Source organism: Daldinia caldariorum, assembly GCF_022478825.1.
Source record: "Daldinia caldariorum strain CBS 122874 unplaced genomic scaffold F4812scaffold_5, whole genome shotgun sequence".
Lineage (NCBI taxonomy): Eukaryota > Fungi > Ascomycota > Sordariomycetes > Xylariales > Hypoxylaceae > Daldinia > Daldinia caldariorum.
In genome coordinates, this window is record NW_025953041.1 from 1,529,361 (window position 1) to 1,544,772 (window position 15,412).

At 50.0% G+C, this 15,412-nt stretch overlaps 6 protein-coding genes across 6 annotated transcripts; 4 read left to right on the plus strand and 2 right to left on the minus strand.

Moving 5' to 3' along the window:
• Positions 1-715: 715 nt before the first annotated feature.
• Positions 716-3,561, plus strand: F4812DRAFT_334270 (uncharacterized protein). Its single transcript, XM_047931587.1, has 4 exons — positions 716-1,216; positions 1,423-2,025; positions 2,082-2,228; positions 2,284-3,561. Exons 1-4 carry the CDS (start codon positions 1,157-1,159, stop codon positions 3,112-3,114), a joined length of 1,641 nt encoding a protein of 546 aa, XP_047791860.1. The 5' UTR covers positions 716-1,156; the 3' UTR covers positions 3,115-3,561.
• Positions 3,562-3,666: 105 nt separating this feature from the next.
• Positions 3,667-5,247, plus strand: F4812DRAFT_458081 (SCA7, zinc-binding domain-containing protein; the record flags this gene model as incomplete). Its single annotated transcript, XM_047937296.1, has 5 exons — positions 3,667-3,694; positions 3,778-3,915; positions 3,997-4,524; positions 4,594-4,770; positions 4,838-5,247. 5 exons carry the CDS (start codon positions 3,667-3,669, stop codon positions 5,245-5,247), a joined length of 1,281 nt encoding a protein of 426 aa, XP_047791861.1.
• Positions 5,248-6,861: 1,614 nt separating this feature from the next.
• Positions 6,862-8,748, plus strand: F4812DRAFT_458082 (mitochondrial carrier domain-containing protein; the record flags this gene model as incomplete). Its single annotated transcript, XM_047937297.1, has 1 exon — positions 6,862-8,748. One exon carries the CDS (start codon positions 6,862-6,864, stop codon positions 8,746-8,748), a length of 1,887 nt encoding a protein of 628 aa, XP_047791862.1.
• A 750-nt stretch (positions 8,749-9,498) lies between these two features.
• Positions 9,499-10,927, minus strand: F4812DRAFT_334243 (ENOS interacting protein). Its single transcript, XM_047931586.1, has 2 exons — positions 10,836-10,927; positions 9,499-10,753 (listed from the first exon to the last, which is right to left on the minus strand). The coding sequence occupies exons 1-2, from the start codon at positions 10,843-10,845 to the stop codon at positions 9,597-9,599; spliced, it is 1,167 nt and encodes a 388-aa protein (XP_047791863.1). The 5' UTR covers positions 10,846-10,927; the 3' UTR covers positions 9,499-9,596.
• Positions 10,928-11,083: 156 nt separating this feature from the next.
• On the plus strand, positions 11,084-13,019 carry F4812DRAFT_423587 (uncharacterized protein). The gene is made up of 5 exons (XM_047933766.1): positions 11,084-11,280; positions 11,328-11,607; positions 11,659-11,677; positions 11,749-11,853; positions 11,959-13,019. The coding sequence occupies exons 2-5, from the start codon at positions 11,373-11,375 to the stop codon at positions 12,755-12,757; spliced, it is 1,158 nt and encodes a 385-aa protein (XP_047791864.1). The 5' UTR covers positions 11,084-11,280; positions 11,328-11,372; the 3' UTR covers positions 12,758-13,019.
• Positions 13,017-15,277, minus strand: F4812DRAFT_423589 (protein tyrosine kinase). The gene is made up of 2 exons (XM_047933767.1): positions 14,617-15,277; positions 13,017-14,544 (listed from the first exon to the last, which is right to left on the minus strand). Exons 1-2 carry the CDS (start codon positions 14,683-14,685, stop codon positions 13,588-13,590), a joined length of 1,026 nt encoding a protein of 341 aa, XP_047791865.1. The 5' UTR covers positions 14,686-15,277; the 3' UTR covers positions 13,017-13,587.
• Between the last annotated feature and the right edge of the window lie 135 nt (positions 15,278-15,412).

Here is a 15,412-nt window from a genome sequence, read left to right on the forward strand (position 1 = left end):
AGGCTGTCGGATTTGCCAGTGTTCAAACCTTTGATCCAAAACTATTGCTAAACCATGTCAATCTTAGGTATGTGCATCAAACCCCTGTCAATCTATGTACTTTTCCCCCCACACCAAATTGACGATTGGGTCTAAAGGAAAGCGGGGAAGTTCCTATTCGGTAGCAATTCTTTTTGTTTTTTTTTGTCTTTTTCGACGTTGGACGAGTTTCGAACTCCGTAGGTGAAATACCTACAAACCAACCTAGGTACGCATCATACGCACGCACTAACATATATATTCTAGTGAGATAACAACAGCGTAATACATAAAGAAACGGAAAGAAAACAAGGAAAAAAAAAAGACAAACAACTCATCCCGTGCAGATATGTACCTATTAATAATAGATACATGATCTATGCAGGATAGGGAGCGAGGTTACTCGGTATTGTTAGGCTGAGAGACTGATCACTTACTGGTCACTTTGAAGGATTGTGATTAAGCGATTAATCAACGCTCCTTACATCTCAACCTCTCAAACAAGACAAGGTCGGATATACGTACAGTATAACTATTACCGAATACCGTGGACCCCCATCACGGTCACTTCACTCAGCTCCTGGTTCCCCCTTCTAAGGTCCAGCACTCTCTGCTTTCCTATCAAGTATTATCTCTGCATAGGTCTGAGTAACTTGACATTGAATTCTATAAACATTAAAAACGCGGCTCAGCTGGGAGTATATCACCCATCTTTTATTATTGGTGGTTAGTGGTCCATATAGATTGAGCGTTGTTGCAAACCACGGGCCGTCCGTTACCGATTTTCGATCTCGAAAACACGTGAAGAGTTTCCGTCCGGACTCGGTAAATAAAACCGCCTCGGAAGCTCTGGAAAAAATTAAACAAGGTCCGGAGTGGCATCAAGCTATCCTTTTATACAAGGAGCGGATAGAAAGGGGGAAAAAGCGAAACTAATGCCGCTAGTTCTCGCATAATCATGATCCTTCTTGTTCCCCACGACCTCGACGAATTGCTTTCCCTTTTCGATACCTGCCAGCCGCAATATTGACCAACGACTGCTGTCACTTACGGAGGCACAAGACTTGACGCGCGCAACTAAGGCAATACACCAATCTGATTTGTTCGCTCAGCTTGCCTATCCTAGATCTTTCGCACAATGGTTTATTGTGGAAAGGCTTCTCAGGGGTGCCAGAACTGTCGAACCCGACGTATAAAGGTGCGTATGTGCTCACGACCTCACCAAACACCTGCACCCGCCTCCCTTGCCCTATCATTGCCCTGTAGCTAAAGCCAAGTATACCGAGCGGCATTATATGCGAGATGCCGCAAGGTTCGGTTACTTCGCCTGCACTCGCTTCGATCGAACCATTCGGTCGGGGCCATAATATATGAACCGATCCGGAATTAACTATGAAACCGTAGTGCGATAAAAAACGGCCGGAATGCTCACAGTGCATTCGAGTCAGCAAGAAATGCCCGGGATATAGAGATCAGCTATCTCTCATGTTCCGCGATGAGAGTAGCAAAGTCATACAAAAGGCACACGCTCAATGGGGTTCTTCGGGGTCGCCTACTGAACCTGGCGGGAGTTTTGCCTCAACTTCAGCCTCGGCCTCGGCATGGACGGACGAGTGCTCAAGTAACAATTCAGATAGTCCGTCGGAGAATAAACCTATGCCACCATCCGAGCTGGCCCCTGCAAAGATACCTAACAAGGTAAATTTAAATATGGAGCAACAAGGACTGCAGTTTTACATCGATCGGTATTTGTTACACCATCCGGACTCCCCAAGGACGAGCGAGCAAGTAGCAGAGTATTTTTCGAGGTCAGATGTCGCTCAGAACGTCATGATAGCCGTAGGTCTCGCAGGACTGTCTAACCTGTTAGGGAACAAAAATATGAACTTAGTTGCGCGCTCTAAATACGTCGCGTCCCTTAAACAGACCGGCCAACTAATTGCAAGCAATGATCCAGCAGGCCTCGTAGCTCGCCTTCGAAGTGTCGTGTCTCTCGCTTTATTCGAGGTGAACCCTTACCCGGAAGTGTTCATATTCGAGGACCAATTACTTACCGTGTATAGATTGTTCAAGGTAGAGGATCTAGAGTAGCAGTAGGGCTAGCCAGCACGCATGTTAATGGGGCAATGGCTATATTACGATCTGTATTGCCTCTTCCGCAAGTCCCTACTGGTGGCGTATATGGTGTATTGCAATTGTTATTTTCCATGGTACCTCCCTATACATTCCCCGAATTCTATGCGATCTAGGTACTGACTATTTCAGTTCATCCCTTATCAAGCGACAAGCACGCCTCTTCCACCTGGCTTTTTCGAAACTCTAAAATTCTGTAAGCAGTTGATGCAGGGAGTCACGGAAGGCTGTTTGATCGATTTAGCTACTGCTATAGCTCGGCTTCTCCAACTGTCGGTGTTATCTGAACATACGGCGTATACCGACGGGCGTCCAGCTGTGGACAACCTTATACAACAATTCATTGAGTTGGATAATACATTTGGTGACCTAGACAAGCGGCTACGAGAAATTTTTCCCTTTATAGAAAATATGGGGGAGTACCCTCCAGAAGCGGTCTTTCGCGGAAAGTGGCACAAGTATAATGCGATATGGGCTGCCAGGATATGGAATCATTATCGTTGGGCTCACATTCTTACTAACCAAAAGCTTTTCAAGTTTATTAGTGTCTATCCTATATCAAGCAGTCGAGTGTTACCAGCTCCTCAGAGAGTAAAATGTTACACCACCATTGAACGATTAGCCGAGGATATTCTTATAAGTGTGCCTTCGCACTGGCATCACCCAATGCTTGATCCTGAAGTGACCCGAGAGTTTGAGGCGGACGGGTTCGGCAACTCGGGAGCGGTAGGAGTACCTAGCCTGCTCTGGCATCTCCAAGTCGCTGGTTGCGCTCCAAACGTTCCGCCGGAGTTTTGGGACTGGGCTTATAATGTGATGCAAGTGGTTTGGGGACAGACGGGAATGCTTCATGCCAAGTCATTGTCAGAAATTATGGAAGAGCATCGGTCCAAATTAGGTAGAGGGCCGACCGGGCTCGTACTAAAGTTGGAAGAGGAGCACGGCCACATGCGGATATATTGAGCGATCTAGATGTCCGTTATCCGTTATGGGTGATATTATCTGGAGTCTGGACAGGCGTTCATGGTACATAGGTGTGGCTGAGCGACGAGAAGTGCTTTAACTGATCGGTTCTACTGGGCATATCTGGGATAGGGAATACAGGCGAATGGCATTATATAGAAATACCCAGGAACAATTGTCATCAGCGCAAGACGATTCATGTATGTAAAGTTCAAGGAGCTTGATGGAAGTACGAAGTACATAATGGAGGTAATGAAAATGTGGGCCCGTGCATAAAGAACCCTTTTTGCGGCAATACTACGGGCTAGCGCTTCAGCACTAATGGGCGATAAGATCTTATCAAAGCACCTTTCAAAGTGGAACCACGAGGCTTTAGCTCCAGTGTCAACGCCTCTTCAATCATTCAACAACTGCAATCTAAACCTTGGAACCATCTAAAAGTCGCTACATACGACGTTTCCATCACCTCGAATTCAATCTATGATAACAGCGCAATATTTTACACATGGTAATATAAATGTGACCGACTAAAAAAGTCAAGTACCTATCAAAATGGCGAGCGGCGGAGAAGGGCGCAAAGGTATGTAGCCATTCGCAAACCTGACTTGCAGACCTGACTGCACAGCGCGCCGTGTTGACACGAATGTTCGCCCCACGTTCTAGGTCCCGATGACGAAGGTACAATTAACGTCGCCTCGAAGAAAGCCATACGCGACAAGCCCAACGGGATAATCAAGCTAAAGAAACCTGTGCCCAAGCAATTAAAGCCTGGTAATTGGCGAGATGGTAGCGTTGCTGATGGTACGTTGCGCCTCAAAAAATCATACTCTCTTTATAACACCAACAGCTTCTAAAACTTATTTTATTATTATATATGTATAGATGACAAGAAATCTAAATCCTCCGAGAACCCTTCCGTTATCGTCGGCGCCCCATCCCCCGGACCTGTTGTCAACCCATTAGACGAAATCTCCCGTGAAACCTTTGCGACGGGACGTCCCCTCGAAGATAGTCTTAATCTCCAGCAATGCAAACATTGTAAAAAAGGCATCATAAAAACTGCAGCCAAGGAACATATTGCCCAATGCCTACGGATTAAAAAAGAGAAAGCTCAACGCAAGAAGGAAGCTAGAGAGGCGAGGGAACGAGCAAAGGAACAAGCACGGGAAGAGGAAGCCCGGAAAGCCGACGAAGATGGAGATGCCAAAATGAATGACGATAGTGACGACGACGATGATGGCTCGCCAGAGAAAAAGGGAACTAGTGGGAAAGCAACCAAGAAAGTAGGGGGTAAGAAGCCGGACGGCGAGCCGAAGGGCAAGAAACGAAAGGCCGACGGTGACGCCGATAAGGGACCCAAAAACAAGAAAAAGAAGGAGGAGCCGAAACCAAAGGTCCCCAAGCCGAAAGGTATCTAGCCACCACGCATGGTTCCGTCCAACTATATTCTGAACTATATCGTTTCTAACTAATCTCTAGGTCCTGTCGATGTCGAAAAGCAATGTGGTGTCATATTACCGAACGGGCAACCATGTGCGCGGTCTTTAACATGTAAAAGCCACAGTATGGGAGCCAAGCGTGCCGTTGCCGGTAGATCGCTGCCTTACGATATGCTACTCGCTGCATATCAGAAGAAGAACCAGGCGAAACAGCAAAGTAAGATACAGAAGAAAAAAAAAGAATTGCTTAGATATTTGATCGTACTGACTAATGTATACTACAGAGGCCGCGTTGGATGCAAATGCCCCGTTAGAGGACGACGATGACGCTAATGCCGGACCAGTCGACTCTGATGAGGAGACAGCAGCTGTCATGGGCGCACTAGCCCGATGGAATCCACAGCCCGTCTTGCCGCCGCCCGTGTTTGAGCCTATCAAGAGGACATATCAACTAGCGCGTCTCCGTGAACAGCTCCACACAGCAACCAATGGCGGCCGTACCAATATTTTCAAGGTTGTTGGATATGGTGCTCAGAAGCTCCCCGAAAACCATACAGATACGAATACTATGGATCTAGACGACGCACCGGGTGAGCCAGACCTAGGAATGATAAGTGCCGTGGGCGTCCGACGGTCCTCCAGTTTTAGTATGCAGGCCAATTCACGACGACCGTCCGTAGCAAGCCGAGCTTAGGACAAGTTACTGTGATACAGCAAGCATGCCATACGAATATGTCAAACGAATATGTCGAACGGACGGTCTGAGCAAGCGTTTTAGCGAAACAAGTTGTTTGAGAGCTTGGATTCCTTTTGGCAACTATAAATCTGTTGGAGTGAGCCGGCACCACCATCCCCTTTATTATTACATATACGTCGTATATAGAATTGGGCCCTTCAATACCGGCACACAAGCGAGGTTGGGTAAGTACCCAGATTATTAGGTAAATGCATTTGGGCGGGCTGGGCATTATTATTATCATCATCATCGTTATCAACGATTGGGCGTTTTTCGGGGGTACCGGACAATTGCGAGTGTTTTTTTGTTTTTTTTTATCAGCGTCTGAGTTTGTTTAGGAGGAGGTAACTCGAGGGGCGTTAGGAGAAGGTAACAGGTCAGTAGGTATACCAGATTTGCTACCTCCTTGGACCGGCGTTGGGTTATCTTTTTTAGGTGCTATAGGCAGTATTCTAGGATTCGTATGATACCACTTATCAAATTCCAATAAATATCATGACCCGGAATAGAAGCTGTTTAGACCGAAGAGCTAGGTATAAGGGCATATGTGTCGATGCCCGAAGTGGCGGTATCTGGGCAAGGCCTAACTTGGAGGTTGCACGGCGGGATGGAGCATGAGGGGCCTGTACACGTGTAAGCTCTCCAATCCCACGGATGCGTTTTCATAACATTCTATAAGGCAATGTGGCTTCGGGGAAGCCCCTCGCCGGTACACCCTCCTTAGAATATTGATATTCCAACGTAAATAAGAAAGCCGTTTTATGGATCACCAGCCTCGAAACCTGGATATAGGATCAGCTAGAGGTAAATATAGTAGAGATAGAAGACATAGAATGCAAGGCAAGGAATGTCTCTGTATGTAAGCATAAAAGGGGGTGGAGTATTCTCTATTTACTCTTTATCTTCTGCATACTTGTACGGAAAACAACATATACTAGGCATTTTACATAAATTATAGTATAAGGCATATATATAAACTAGCTATGAACCGGTTATGATGTTGTTATACTATTATACAAGCCGCCCCTCTCTGCTCAGGCCAACCTGCGGCTCGGTCACATCGTGAAGTAAGTATTCTCTCACGCTCAACTCATACACATACATCCCATCCATACGCACGTCTAGCACATACTAACACACAAACAATATGGCGCCGGCCTTGTGCGACACTGTTGACCCAATGATGGGCAAACAGATATTTGAACGGTAGACTACATGGTAGACTACATAATCTATATACAACCTAGTGGGCTTTTCGGCCTTTTCCCCTCCTAAGCACGGTCGACCATCGACTAACTTCTGGTGCCATTGGGTTACGAGGCAACACACATACGGACATACACACACATAAGCACGGCCACAAGGTCTTATCCAAGATTCGGTAGCGTGTGGAATCAGCTGACAATATTCTTGTATGTCTTGTGTTCCGTACCCTATTTCGTCTTCGTACTGTAAGTCTAGATCTTCGCGGAACCCAAACCGGAACATTTCGTTCTCGGGATATAAACCATATAGTCTCTTTTCCGCCTGCCCCCTTTTTTCCACTTATAACGCCTGGAAGGAAGACAAACCATGACATCGTCGAGATACGCCAATTATTACACAAATATACCACAACCTCCAGAAGAAGACAGATTGCTTTCAGCCTTACATCACGCCGTCTCGGGATCCGCCGGCACGCTCATCTCAACATGTACTCTGTATCCTCTCTCCCTAGCGATTACCCGCCTCCAAGCACGGCGACCAGTTCGTCGGGAGGCTCGACTCGACAGTACCGGCAGCACCAGCAGCAACGCCGGAGACACCACCACCACTCCCACCGATCCGACCGGGCCCGAGGCAGTAGCAGCGGCAGCGGCGGCAGCTCCGGGTCCAGGAGTCGCCGAAGCCTTTTCTCGGATCTGGAGGTCCGGTGGCGCGCCGAGAGCACCTTGGACTGGCCTAGCTCGGGACACAGCCAGATCTGCCTTGGACTCTTTCCTCTTCTTTCTCTTCTATGACTGGTTCCGGAGCCTCGGGCTCGGGCTCGGGACCGGGGCCCACGGTCACGGCCACGGCCGGGGTCGGAGGGGAAGAGCGGATATGTCGGTGCCGGGGCTAAGCGTCCTCGAAGAACTGGCTATCGGTGTCGCGGCTAGTGCCTGCTCGAAGCTTTTCGCCACACCGATCGCCAACGTGCTCGCGCGCAAGCAGACGGCCCCGCTTCCCAACGACGGCGATGCCAGCATCCGCGACGCCGTCGACGCTGTCCGGAAAGAGCAGGGTCTCGCGGGGTTCTGGTCCGGCTACCCGGCTACCCTGGTGCTCACGCTCAACCCGAGCATCACATTTTGCCTGCAGGAGCTCCTCAAGAGAAAGACCGTCCCGGCCGACAGGTGGGATAACCCGGGCGCCGGTGCGACGTTCCTGCTCGCGGCCGTCAGCAAGGCCGTCGCTACGGCTATCACGTACCCCCTCGAGACCGCCGCCGCTAGCATCCGGCTGCAGACCGACGACGGCCCGACGGCTCCTCCGAACAACCCGCGCAGCGGATCGGCGCAGCCCAGGACCGACGAAGCGGCAGCGGTCGAAGAACTCCCCAAATTAGATACGCAGGTGCAGACGCAGACGCACGGCCGGGCCCCCTTCAACGACGAACCCATATCCCCCAAGACGGAAGCCCCTCCTTCTCCTTCTCCTCCTGCTCCTCCTCTCCGCAAAGTGTCCTTCACGGAGAACCTCGCGCCGCCAGAACGCTTCCCCGGGCGCGAAAGCAGCGGCGGGTATAAATCGGACTTAACACGGACTCTCGCAAGCCTCGGCAGCAGCAGCAGCAGCAGCGTGTTCGGCGCCGCGGTGCGGATCGCGCGCGCGGAGGGCGTCGGGGCTCTGTACAAGGGGATACTAGGCGAGCTAGCCAGGGGTATTCTGGGCCACGGGACGGCGATGCTGGCGAAGGATCTCGTGCACAGGGCGCTGTTTAGACTGTACTTTGCTGTTGCGGGGGCGGCGGCGGAGATGCGGGCGCGGGGGGATAGGATGGGAGGAGGAGCAGGCGGTGTTGAGGCTACGGGCGTTAGGAATAGGAGTGGGAGCATGTCGGGAGCGAGGGTTGAAGGTCCGCTGGAGGAAATGGAGGGTATGGTTGGGGCTCCTCCGGTTCAAGGCCGGGCTGGTACACCGCCTCTCTCGGTGCGAACTGCTTCTCCGCCGCCGCCAGAACCGCAGCACCAGCTGCACTCGCTACGGCACCGGCACGACAACAACTACGATCGGTACCGCTACGAGCGACTACCCTCTCCTCCTCCTCCTCCTCGTCCGTCTCCGTCTCCGTCTCCGTCTACGTCTACGTCGTACCCCGCCGCAGGCTACGGCCGACGACCGTTCCCGGCTAATGGCAGGGACGCGGATGACGACGAGGGAGGAAGCGTAGTAGCGAATATGATTGACAATTCGCAGAGGGGGGTCAAGCCATATTAACCAATAAGGAAAAAGATACCTACCTACCTATACCTAAGACAATGTGTTAACAGGGGGGAGGAGGATCCATAAGAATGGCCTATACGAACTACTGCCGTATTCGTATCATTCTGGTTCCCCTGGATTTCTTTTGTACGAGGAGGTGGTGGAGGAGGGAAAAGTCTATTCTGTTGCTTTACTAACTACCTTAACAGGACTGAGACAGTCCATACCACTCCTTTTCCTTTCCTTTGTCGTTTTATTTTTTTTTATTTTTTTTTCTTCCTAGCTCATCCACCAATCTCCTATTCTATACTCGGATACGGGAGGACTATTCCCCCCTCCAAAAAAAAAAAAAAAAAAAAAAAAAGGAAGGCTGGTTTTGGTTCGGGCGCTCGGAGGGCCTTGGAGTTGGGGAATTGTAAACCTGGGGGTACATGGTTGCGAAACCGAAAAAAAGGGGAGGGGGTTACGGACATTTCGATCAAAAAAGGCAGGAAAAATGCGTGTGAAGATAGGTCGCATGATGCACGAGGTTTACGACGATTCAACTTTGGGCCGGGAAATCGAGTTCGGATTCGGGACTGGAAAAGGAGGGAAAAGGGGAATACAATACAGGATATGGTTGGTTGGTTGGTTATTGAGCATAACATACGACAGGATAGGTCGGCCATAGGTACCTCATACTAGATAATGTGTTTTTTTTTTCTAGTGTTGGCAGCGGTGCTACGACTAGCTGCTACACTCGGGTTAATTCATCAATTCTCTCCTGTTATATCTAGCTCTAGGGTTCCTCTCGTGATATCACAGATTATTAGGGGTAAATCGTTCTACAGTTGCGGCAAGTTAAGTAGGTAGGTAAGCATGCCTTAGCATTGAAACGCCACGCCGGACTTCTGCACCTGGTTTACGCCTCCAGCCGAAAACCCCGTGCCTTCGCTCCTCAGATCAACCAGTCCCGGCCGTATCTTCTCCTTATCTTTCTTCTTGCCCTTCTCGCCCTTCTCGCCGCCCTCGTTTTTGCTCTTATTCTTCTTATCCGTAAGATCCGCCTCGCAGACGTAGCACCGCAAGCCCCCGGAACCTTCCGCCGACGCGTGAGGATCGTGGTGCCGCGACGGCCGCATGAACTTGTCGACGCAGTTCCGGCACAGGACGTGCCCGCAGGGCTTCGCGAGCATCGCTTTCGAGGCGTTGTTAAGCCCCTTCTTGCACGAGGGGCACACGCGTATGCGCTTCTTCTTCGTCGTCTTGCCGCTCTCACCGCCTTCCTCTTCCTCCTCTTCGGTGAAGTTTACCGTCACAAGCGTGTGCAGCGAGTACGTATGCGGGCTATCTTCTTTTGACGCCGGACATATCGGCGTGGTCTTCGGCTTCTTAGCCACGTCGTGGAGCGCGTCTTTCGTATTGGAAGACGGCGTTACCGAGGGTGTCCAAAATGATGGTAATGCGGGTTTTGCTGCTTTCTCTTCGTCGATTGCTTTCCGTGCTTTTGCCCTGTCTTCCTGTGCTATCCGCACTAGTTCCTCTGCGTCTATTTCGAACTTGCGCTTCTTCCCATTGTTATTATTAGATGTCTCCTCTCCTGCTATTGGTGTATTGCTTTGATCGTGACTATCGGTCGACCCTTTCCGGGCAGCGTTGTAGTCTTTCTGAGCACTGCTACTCCTCGCTTTCGCATCCAGACCAATCTGTGTCATCTCGAATTCGCGGATAGCGCGCTCGCGGGCTTCTTCTTCCAGACGGGCCTTCTCTTCTAGGGTATCGCGCTCCTCTTGCTCGCGGACCTTCTCGAGGCGCTTGATCTCTTTTTTCTGGGCCAGGATGTTGCTTAAGGCGCATTCGCGGCAGAAGATATCGCCGTGCACGCACGACACAGGATCTCTAGCTATCTCGAGACACAGGCCGCAGGAAGAGAAGGGGAGAAAGCTCTCGCGAGAGAGTCGAGCCGTCGTCGAGCTCCATGCTCGTTTAGCGAGGTCCCGTTCATGAGAGGTGAAGACGGCGCGCGACGTGTTTCGTTTACCTATGGACAAGACGTGTTAGTAAGAGTGGCTATTTTATTTAGTCCCTCCAGGTAAATTATTCGGAAAAAGGAGAAACCTTACTATGGGACATCTTGGAGATGATAATTCGAAATAATTATTACAGAAGATGGTCATGTATTTAAAGGTACAACTTCAAGTTCGTTGTCGCAAACATTAAAGTGGATATTAGGTACTCTGGTATCTATCTGCAAGGCTCAAGGCGTAATGTTAAGTATCGATGTACTGTAATTACAGGGGTCCATAGGTGTATCGTTATCTCCCGATCCAATGGGATTGTCCCGTCCCTGCAGCTGGTAACGAGAGCCGTCATCTAGTTCTGCATCATTTGCAACCGTCACGTACTAAAAGATCCTACCTAACCTAGTTGCAAAATAGAGGTAGCTAGTACATTGAGTAGTACCTTGTACTTTTACGCCGTTACCTAAATTTGTTTTCGCTGTCTCCATCGTGCTAAGAGGTACCTGAGGCAATTCTCCTTCAAGAGAAAACTTCGAAACATTATGAGGTACCTGACCTAGTCTTTCTTTAATTACCTACCTTTAACTTATATAGAAATACTTCTTTTGCTATGCCGTTATATCCCAACCCCAAAAGTCAATGGCATCGCACGAAGTCGACATGTCCAACTCGAACCCTAACAGGCTGCCGCTCCAGCAGCAGCCAAGTCTGCCATGGCGCATAACTTCATCCGTTGTCATGGGCCTGACGGCAGCCCTATCTAGAACTTTCTTATATGGGTTAAATTCAGTCGAGGTGACCGGCCTGGAGCGCTTGTTACAAGTATTGGATCAGAGGAAAGACGTCGAAAAGAGGCAGAGGGGTCTCATTACTGGTGGGTGACGACGGGCTTCGTGATAGTTATGAAGAACTAATTTTACCTCAGTCTCGAATCACGTCAGCGTGTAAGTGGTATATATCTCAAAAAGCTTCTAATTATATTTCATCAATGAATTAATTCATTGTATATATATAGACTGGATGATCCTTTAATATGGGGAGTTCTACCGTTTAGTTATGCCTTCAACCCATCAAACCATAGATGGGGTCTAGGGGCCCACGACATATGTTATAAGAATAAGTGAGCGCATCCCTTTAATTCCATGACCAACTCATTACCTTAGGTACTTACCTAGGTACCTAGGAGGTAGGGATGTTTTCTCTTCATGCTAACATATATAGTTAGGCTACTTGCTTCATTTTTCTATGCCGGTCAGGTATTACCGACTCATAGGTTAAAGCACTCACACCACGGAGGACTCTTTCAGCCTACTGTCCAGCAGGCCATCCGCCTTCTGTCTTCACCCCCAGAGCCAACTCTCTCGGAAGGATCTCACGACGATATATCGGATCCGTTTACTTCCGGGGATATGACATTCACCACCACGGGAACGGACCTGTACGTCTCGCCGTCCATCTACGCGCGGAACCGGCACAGCTGGGTGCACGTGTTCCCCGAGGCGTGCGTGCACCAGCACCCGAGGATGTCCATGCGGTACTTTAAGTGGGGCGTCTCGCGCATGATCCTCGAGAGCGAGCCCATACCCGACGTGCTGCCCATGTTCATCGACGGCCCGCAGCGCGTGATGCCCGAGGACCGGGGGTTCCCGCGCTTCCTGCCGCGCTTCCCCGTCCGGTTCCGCGTGGCCTTCGGCGAGCTGCTCGACTCGGAGCAGAAGTTCGGCGACCTGCGCGCGCGGTGGCAGGAGCTCGTCCGCAAGGAGGAGAGGAAGAAGAAGAAGGACACCGCACAAGCGTCGGCGCTGGGCGAGCTGACCGACGAGCTGAAATACGGCAGGGAGGCCGTGGACCTCAGGATCGAGGTCGCGAGGAGGGTCCGCGAGGAGGTGGCCAAGGTTCGCAGGAGCATGGGGTACCCGGAAGAAGAGCCGGGTTTCGAGTTGGCGGAGACGTGGGCGCGGGAACCCAACAAGGACCGTTTCAAGAGCGACGTTGACGACAGTTTAGTCAACAAGAGGGAGTAAGGACGGTGACGATAGATATATATTGTCTTGAAAAAAACATCCGTTTCTTATGGGTTAAAGCGAAGCGTATACTGTAGCGCTGTAGGTTGAAAATGAAATAAATCTAATTGCCCAACAGGATCTAGGGGTAAAGCCTAATGAGTGTTGCTCCAAATTCATTTGCACCGGCTATGAGCTCTAGAACATAGGTCTAATAGAAAGGAGAGACGAGTGGCGTCCTATGGACTATCAGACTCGTTCACCTTCATATGATATAGTCCACCGTTTTATCCTAGCTTTAGTGACAGTCACCGTCTTCATAATCTCCCTGTACAATACATACCCCTTTTCGGTACCTGACAGTGACAACCCAAATATACTACCTAGGTAGGCCGGGTAGGGTGGCAATTTGGCTCAAGTCCGATCTAGCTAATTCACATCAAGACAATACTCATCTCAAGCTAAAAAGCAGTAGATAGAAGGGCAGAGCCATTGGGTATATCCTTTTTTCGGCACTTATTAATAGTAACTAATGGATCTCTCTACCAACCCATATGAATGCGGTCATTATCTATGAGCGTTACGATGTCACCGCCCAAACGCCTGCCCACCCGTAATCCTTCCGTGCTACAACAGGACACCCAAGTTCACACGCTACTAGCTACTAACCGCTTCCCGCTTCCTCCTCCAAAGCCCTCGTCGTGGTTATTCTATAACCGCAATACAATAAAGTATAAACCTGAATTCGCTATCTGATAACTCATATCCGTGCTAAAGCGTATCTGCGGTACGACTGCCCTAGACACAAGCTGCCGTGTCTAAACCATAACCTAGCGCCCGCCATAATAATACTAATATCCCTGGTCGTAAACGCCTTGCGAGGGCACGGTGGGAGCGGCAAAGCCTCTAGCTTGTGCCTGGGCCTGCGCTTGGGCTTGGGCTTGGGCTTGGGCTTGCATCGCCTGCTGTTGCTGCATTTGGTGCTGCATGGCCAAGTCGGAAAACCAAGGGTGCTGCAATGCGTCGTGAGCGCTGATGCGGTGCTCCGGGCGCAGCACTAACATTCGCTGTAGGAGGTCGATTCCGAGCTGGTCGATTTGGGGCAGGATAGCTCTGAGGTCCTGCGTAGCGTACATTTGGATGTTGGGCTTATACTCGGGGAACTGCGTGATACCAGGCCAGGTTCTTTCCGTAGGGGTGCCCATTATGCGGAAGATACGTACAATTTGGTCCTCGTTCGTTGTGCCGGGGAACAGGGGTCGCCCGGTGTACATCTCGGCCATAATGCAACCTGCCGACCATATATCGATGCTGGTGTTGTACGTTCGACTACCTAGCAAGACGTCTGGAGCGCGGTACCATAGCGTAACGACTTCGTTTGAAAACGTGTTCACAGGAATACCAAACGCTCGTGCCAACCCGAAATCCCCAAGCTTGAGCTGGCCTTTCTTGTTGATGAGCAAGTTTTGGGGCTTCAGATCTCGGTGTAGAACTCTGTTCTTGTGACAAAAATCGATGCCCTTCAACAGCTGAAACATGAAAGACTTGATAGTCATGGGTTTCAGAGCGCCCCGATCGCCGTGGGTATCCATATATTTCTTAAGGTCTCCATCCAGATATTCGAATACTAGCATCAACTTATTCTCGGTATGAATCACATCGTAGAGCGCGACGATATTTTCGTGTTTCAGTTCCTTCATGAGCGAAATTTCTCGAATCGCCGTCGACGGGGTACCTTCTTCGGAATCGAGGTGGATTTCCTTGAGAGCGACTAGTTCGCCCGTCTGGCGGTTCCGTCCCTTGAAGACCTAATTACTCCCATATATAAGTTAACAAAGGACATTCCAACTACAATCTTCGGGTACGCGGGGAGAACGTACCGTAGCGTAGGTACCCTCTCCCAGCTTCTCGAGCTGCTGAAAGGAGCTCGGGTGCCTCTTAGCGTCCATCTTGATTTGAGTTGGACGAGGTCGAGAGGTGTACGTCGGATCAAATAGTATATTGCCAGCCGTGCAAGTCTCGCTCAGAAGATCCAAATCCGTGGGTTGTCTACCAGGGTTGTCTGCGGGGGAGGTGGCGTTGGAAGTCGTGGTGAAGGTAGGGGGGAAAAGAGAGTTAAAATAGCCTTGTCGTAATGCAAGGCACGGGTTCTGATTTTCGACGGCGGGAGACAAAGAGACGCCCGAGAAATTTTATTAAGCGACAGGCGACAGTGAGAATGACTCTTGGCAAGATTATATGGCGAATACCAGCTCGGATTAGGGCGCTTCACCTTCAGTAAATCATCCGTTACAGATAAACCTTCGAAATTAGAGGGGTGGATTAAAATGGTAGGTCGGCAGGTCGACAAGGTCGTTAAAGTAGGTCAGGTTATTATCTCGGGTTTCCTTTTAGCGGTTGAAAGTTGAGGGGCAGATGGACGAGAATGGACACAACGTGGGCAGGGGGGGGGGAAGATGTCACCGCATGCCTTTCCAAGGTTAGGTTAGTACATGTATGTAGGCAACACAATTGAATGTATGTACGTAATTTTTATGTACGTACATAAGGCAAGTAATGCAACCAACCATCCCTTAGGTACCTCGTACGCACCACACTATTCAACGTCGAGTTTCACAAACATTCAAGTGATCGCCTCTGAGTCTCAACAAGCCAAAAGTGGAGGTGTACAAGTGG

What these genes read in the sequence shown, in the direction of transcription:
- F4812DRAFT_334270 (XM_047931587.1), top strand. Translation starts at nt 1,157, where the DNA reads ATGGTTTATTGTGGAAAGGCTTCTCAGGGGTGCCAGAACTGTCGAACC. An exon ending in TGTCTCTCGCTTTATTCGAG is followed by an intron (nt 2,026 to 2,081) that starts GTGAACCCTTAC and finishes TACCGTGTATAG; the next exon opens with ATTGTTCAAGGTAGAGGATC. An exon ending in TGCAATTGTTATTTTCCATG is followed by an intron (nt 2,229 to 2,283) that starts GTACCTCCCTAT and finishes TGACTATTTCAG; the next exon opens with TTCATCCCTTATCAAGCGAC.
- F4812DRAFT_423587 (XM_047933766.1), top strand. Translation starts at nt 11,373, where the DNA reads ATGGCATCGCACGAAGTCGACATGTCCAACTCGAACCCTAACAGGCTG. An exon ending in GACATATGTTATAAGAATAA is followed by an intron (nt 11,854 to 11,958) that starts GTGAGCGCATCC and finishes ATATATAGTTAG; the next exon opens with GCTACTTGCTTCATTTTTCT.
- F4812DRAFT_423589 (XM_047933767.1), bottom strand. Translation starts at nt 14,685, where the DNA reads ATGGACGCTAAGAGGCACCCGAGCTCCTTTCAGCAGCTCGAGAAGCTG. An exon ending in GAGAGGGTACCTACGCTACG is followed by an intron (nt 14,545 to 14,616) that starts GTACGTTCTCCC and finishes GGGAGTAATTAG; the next exon opens with GTCTTCAAGGGACGGAACCG.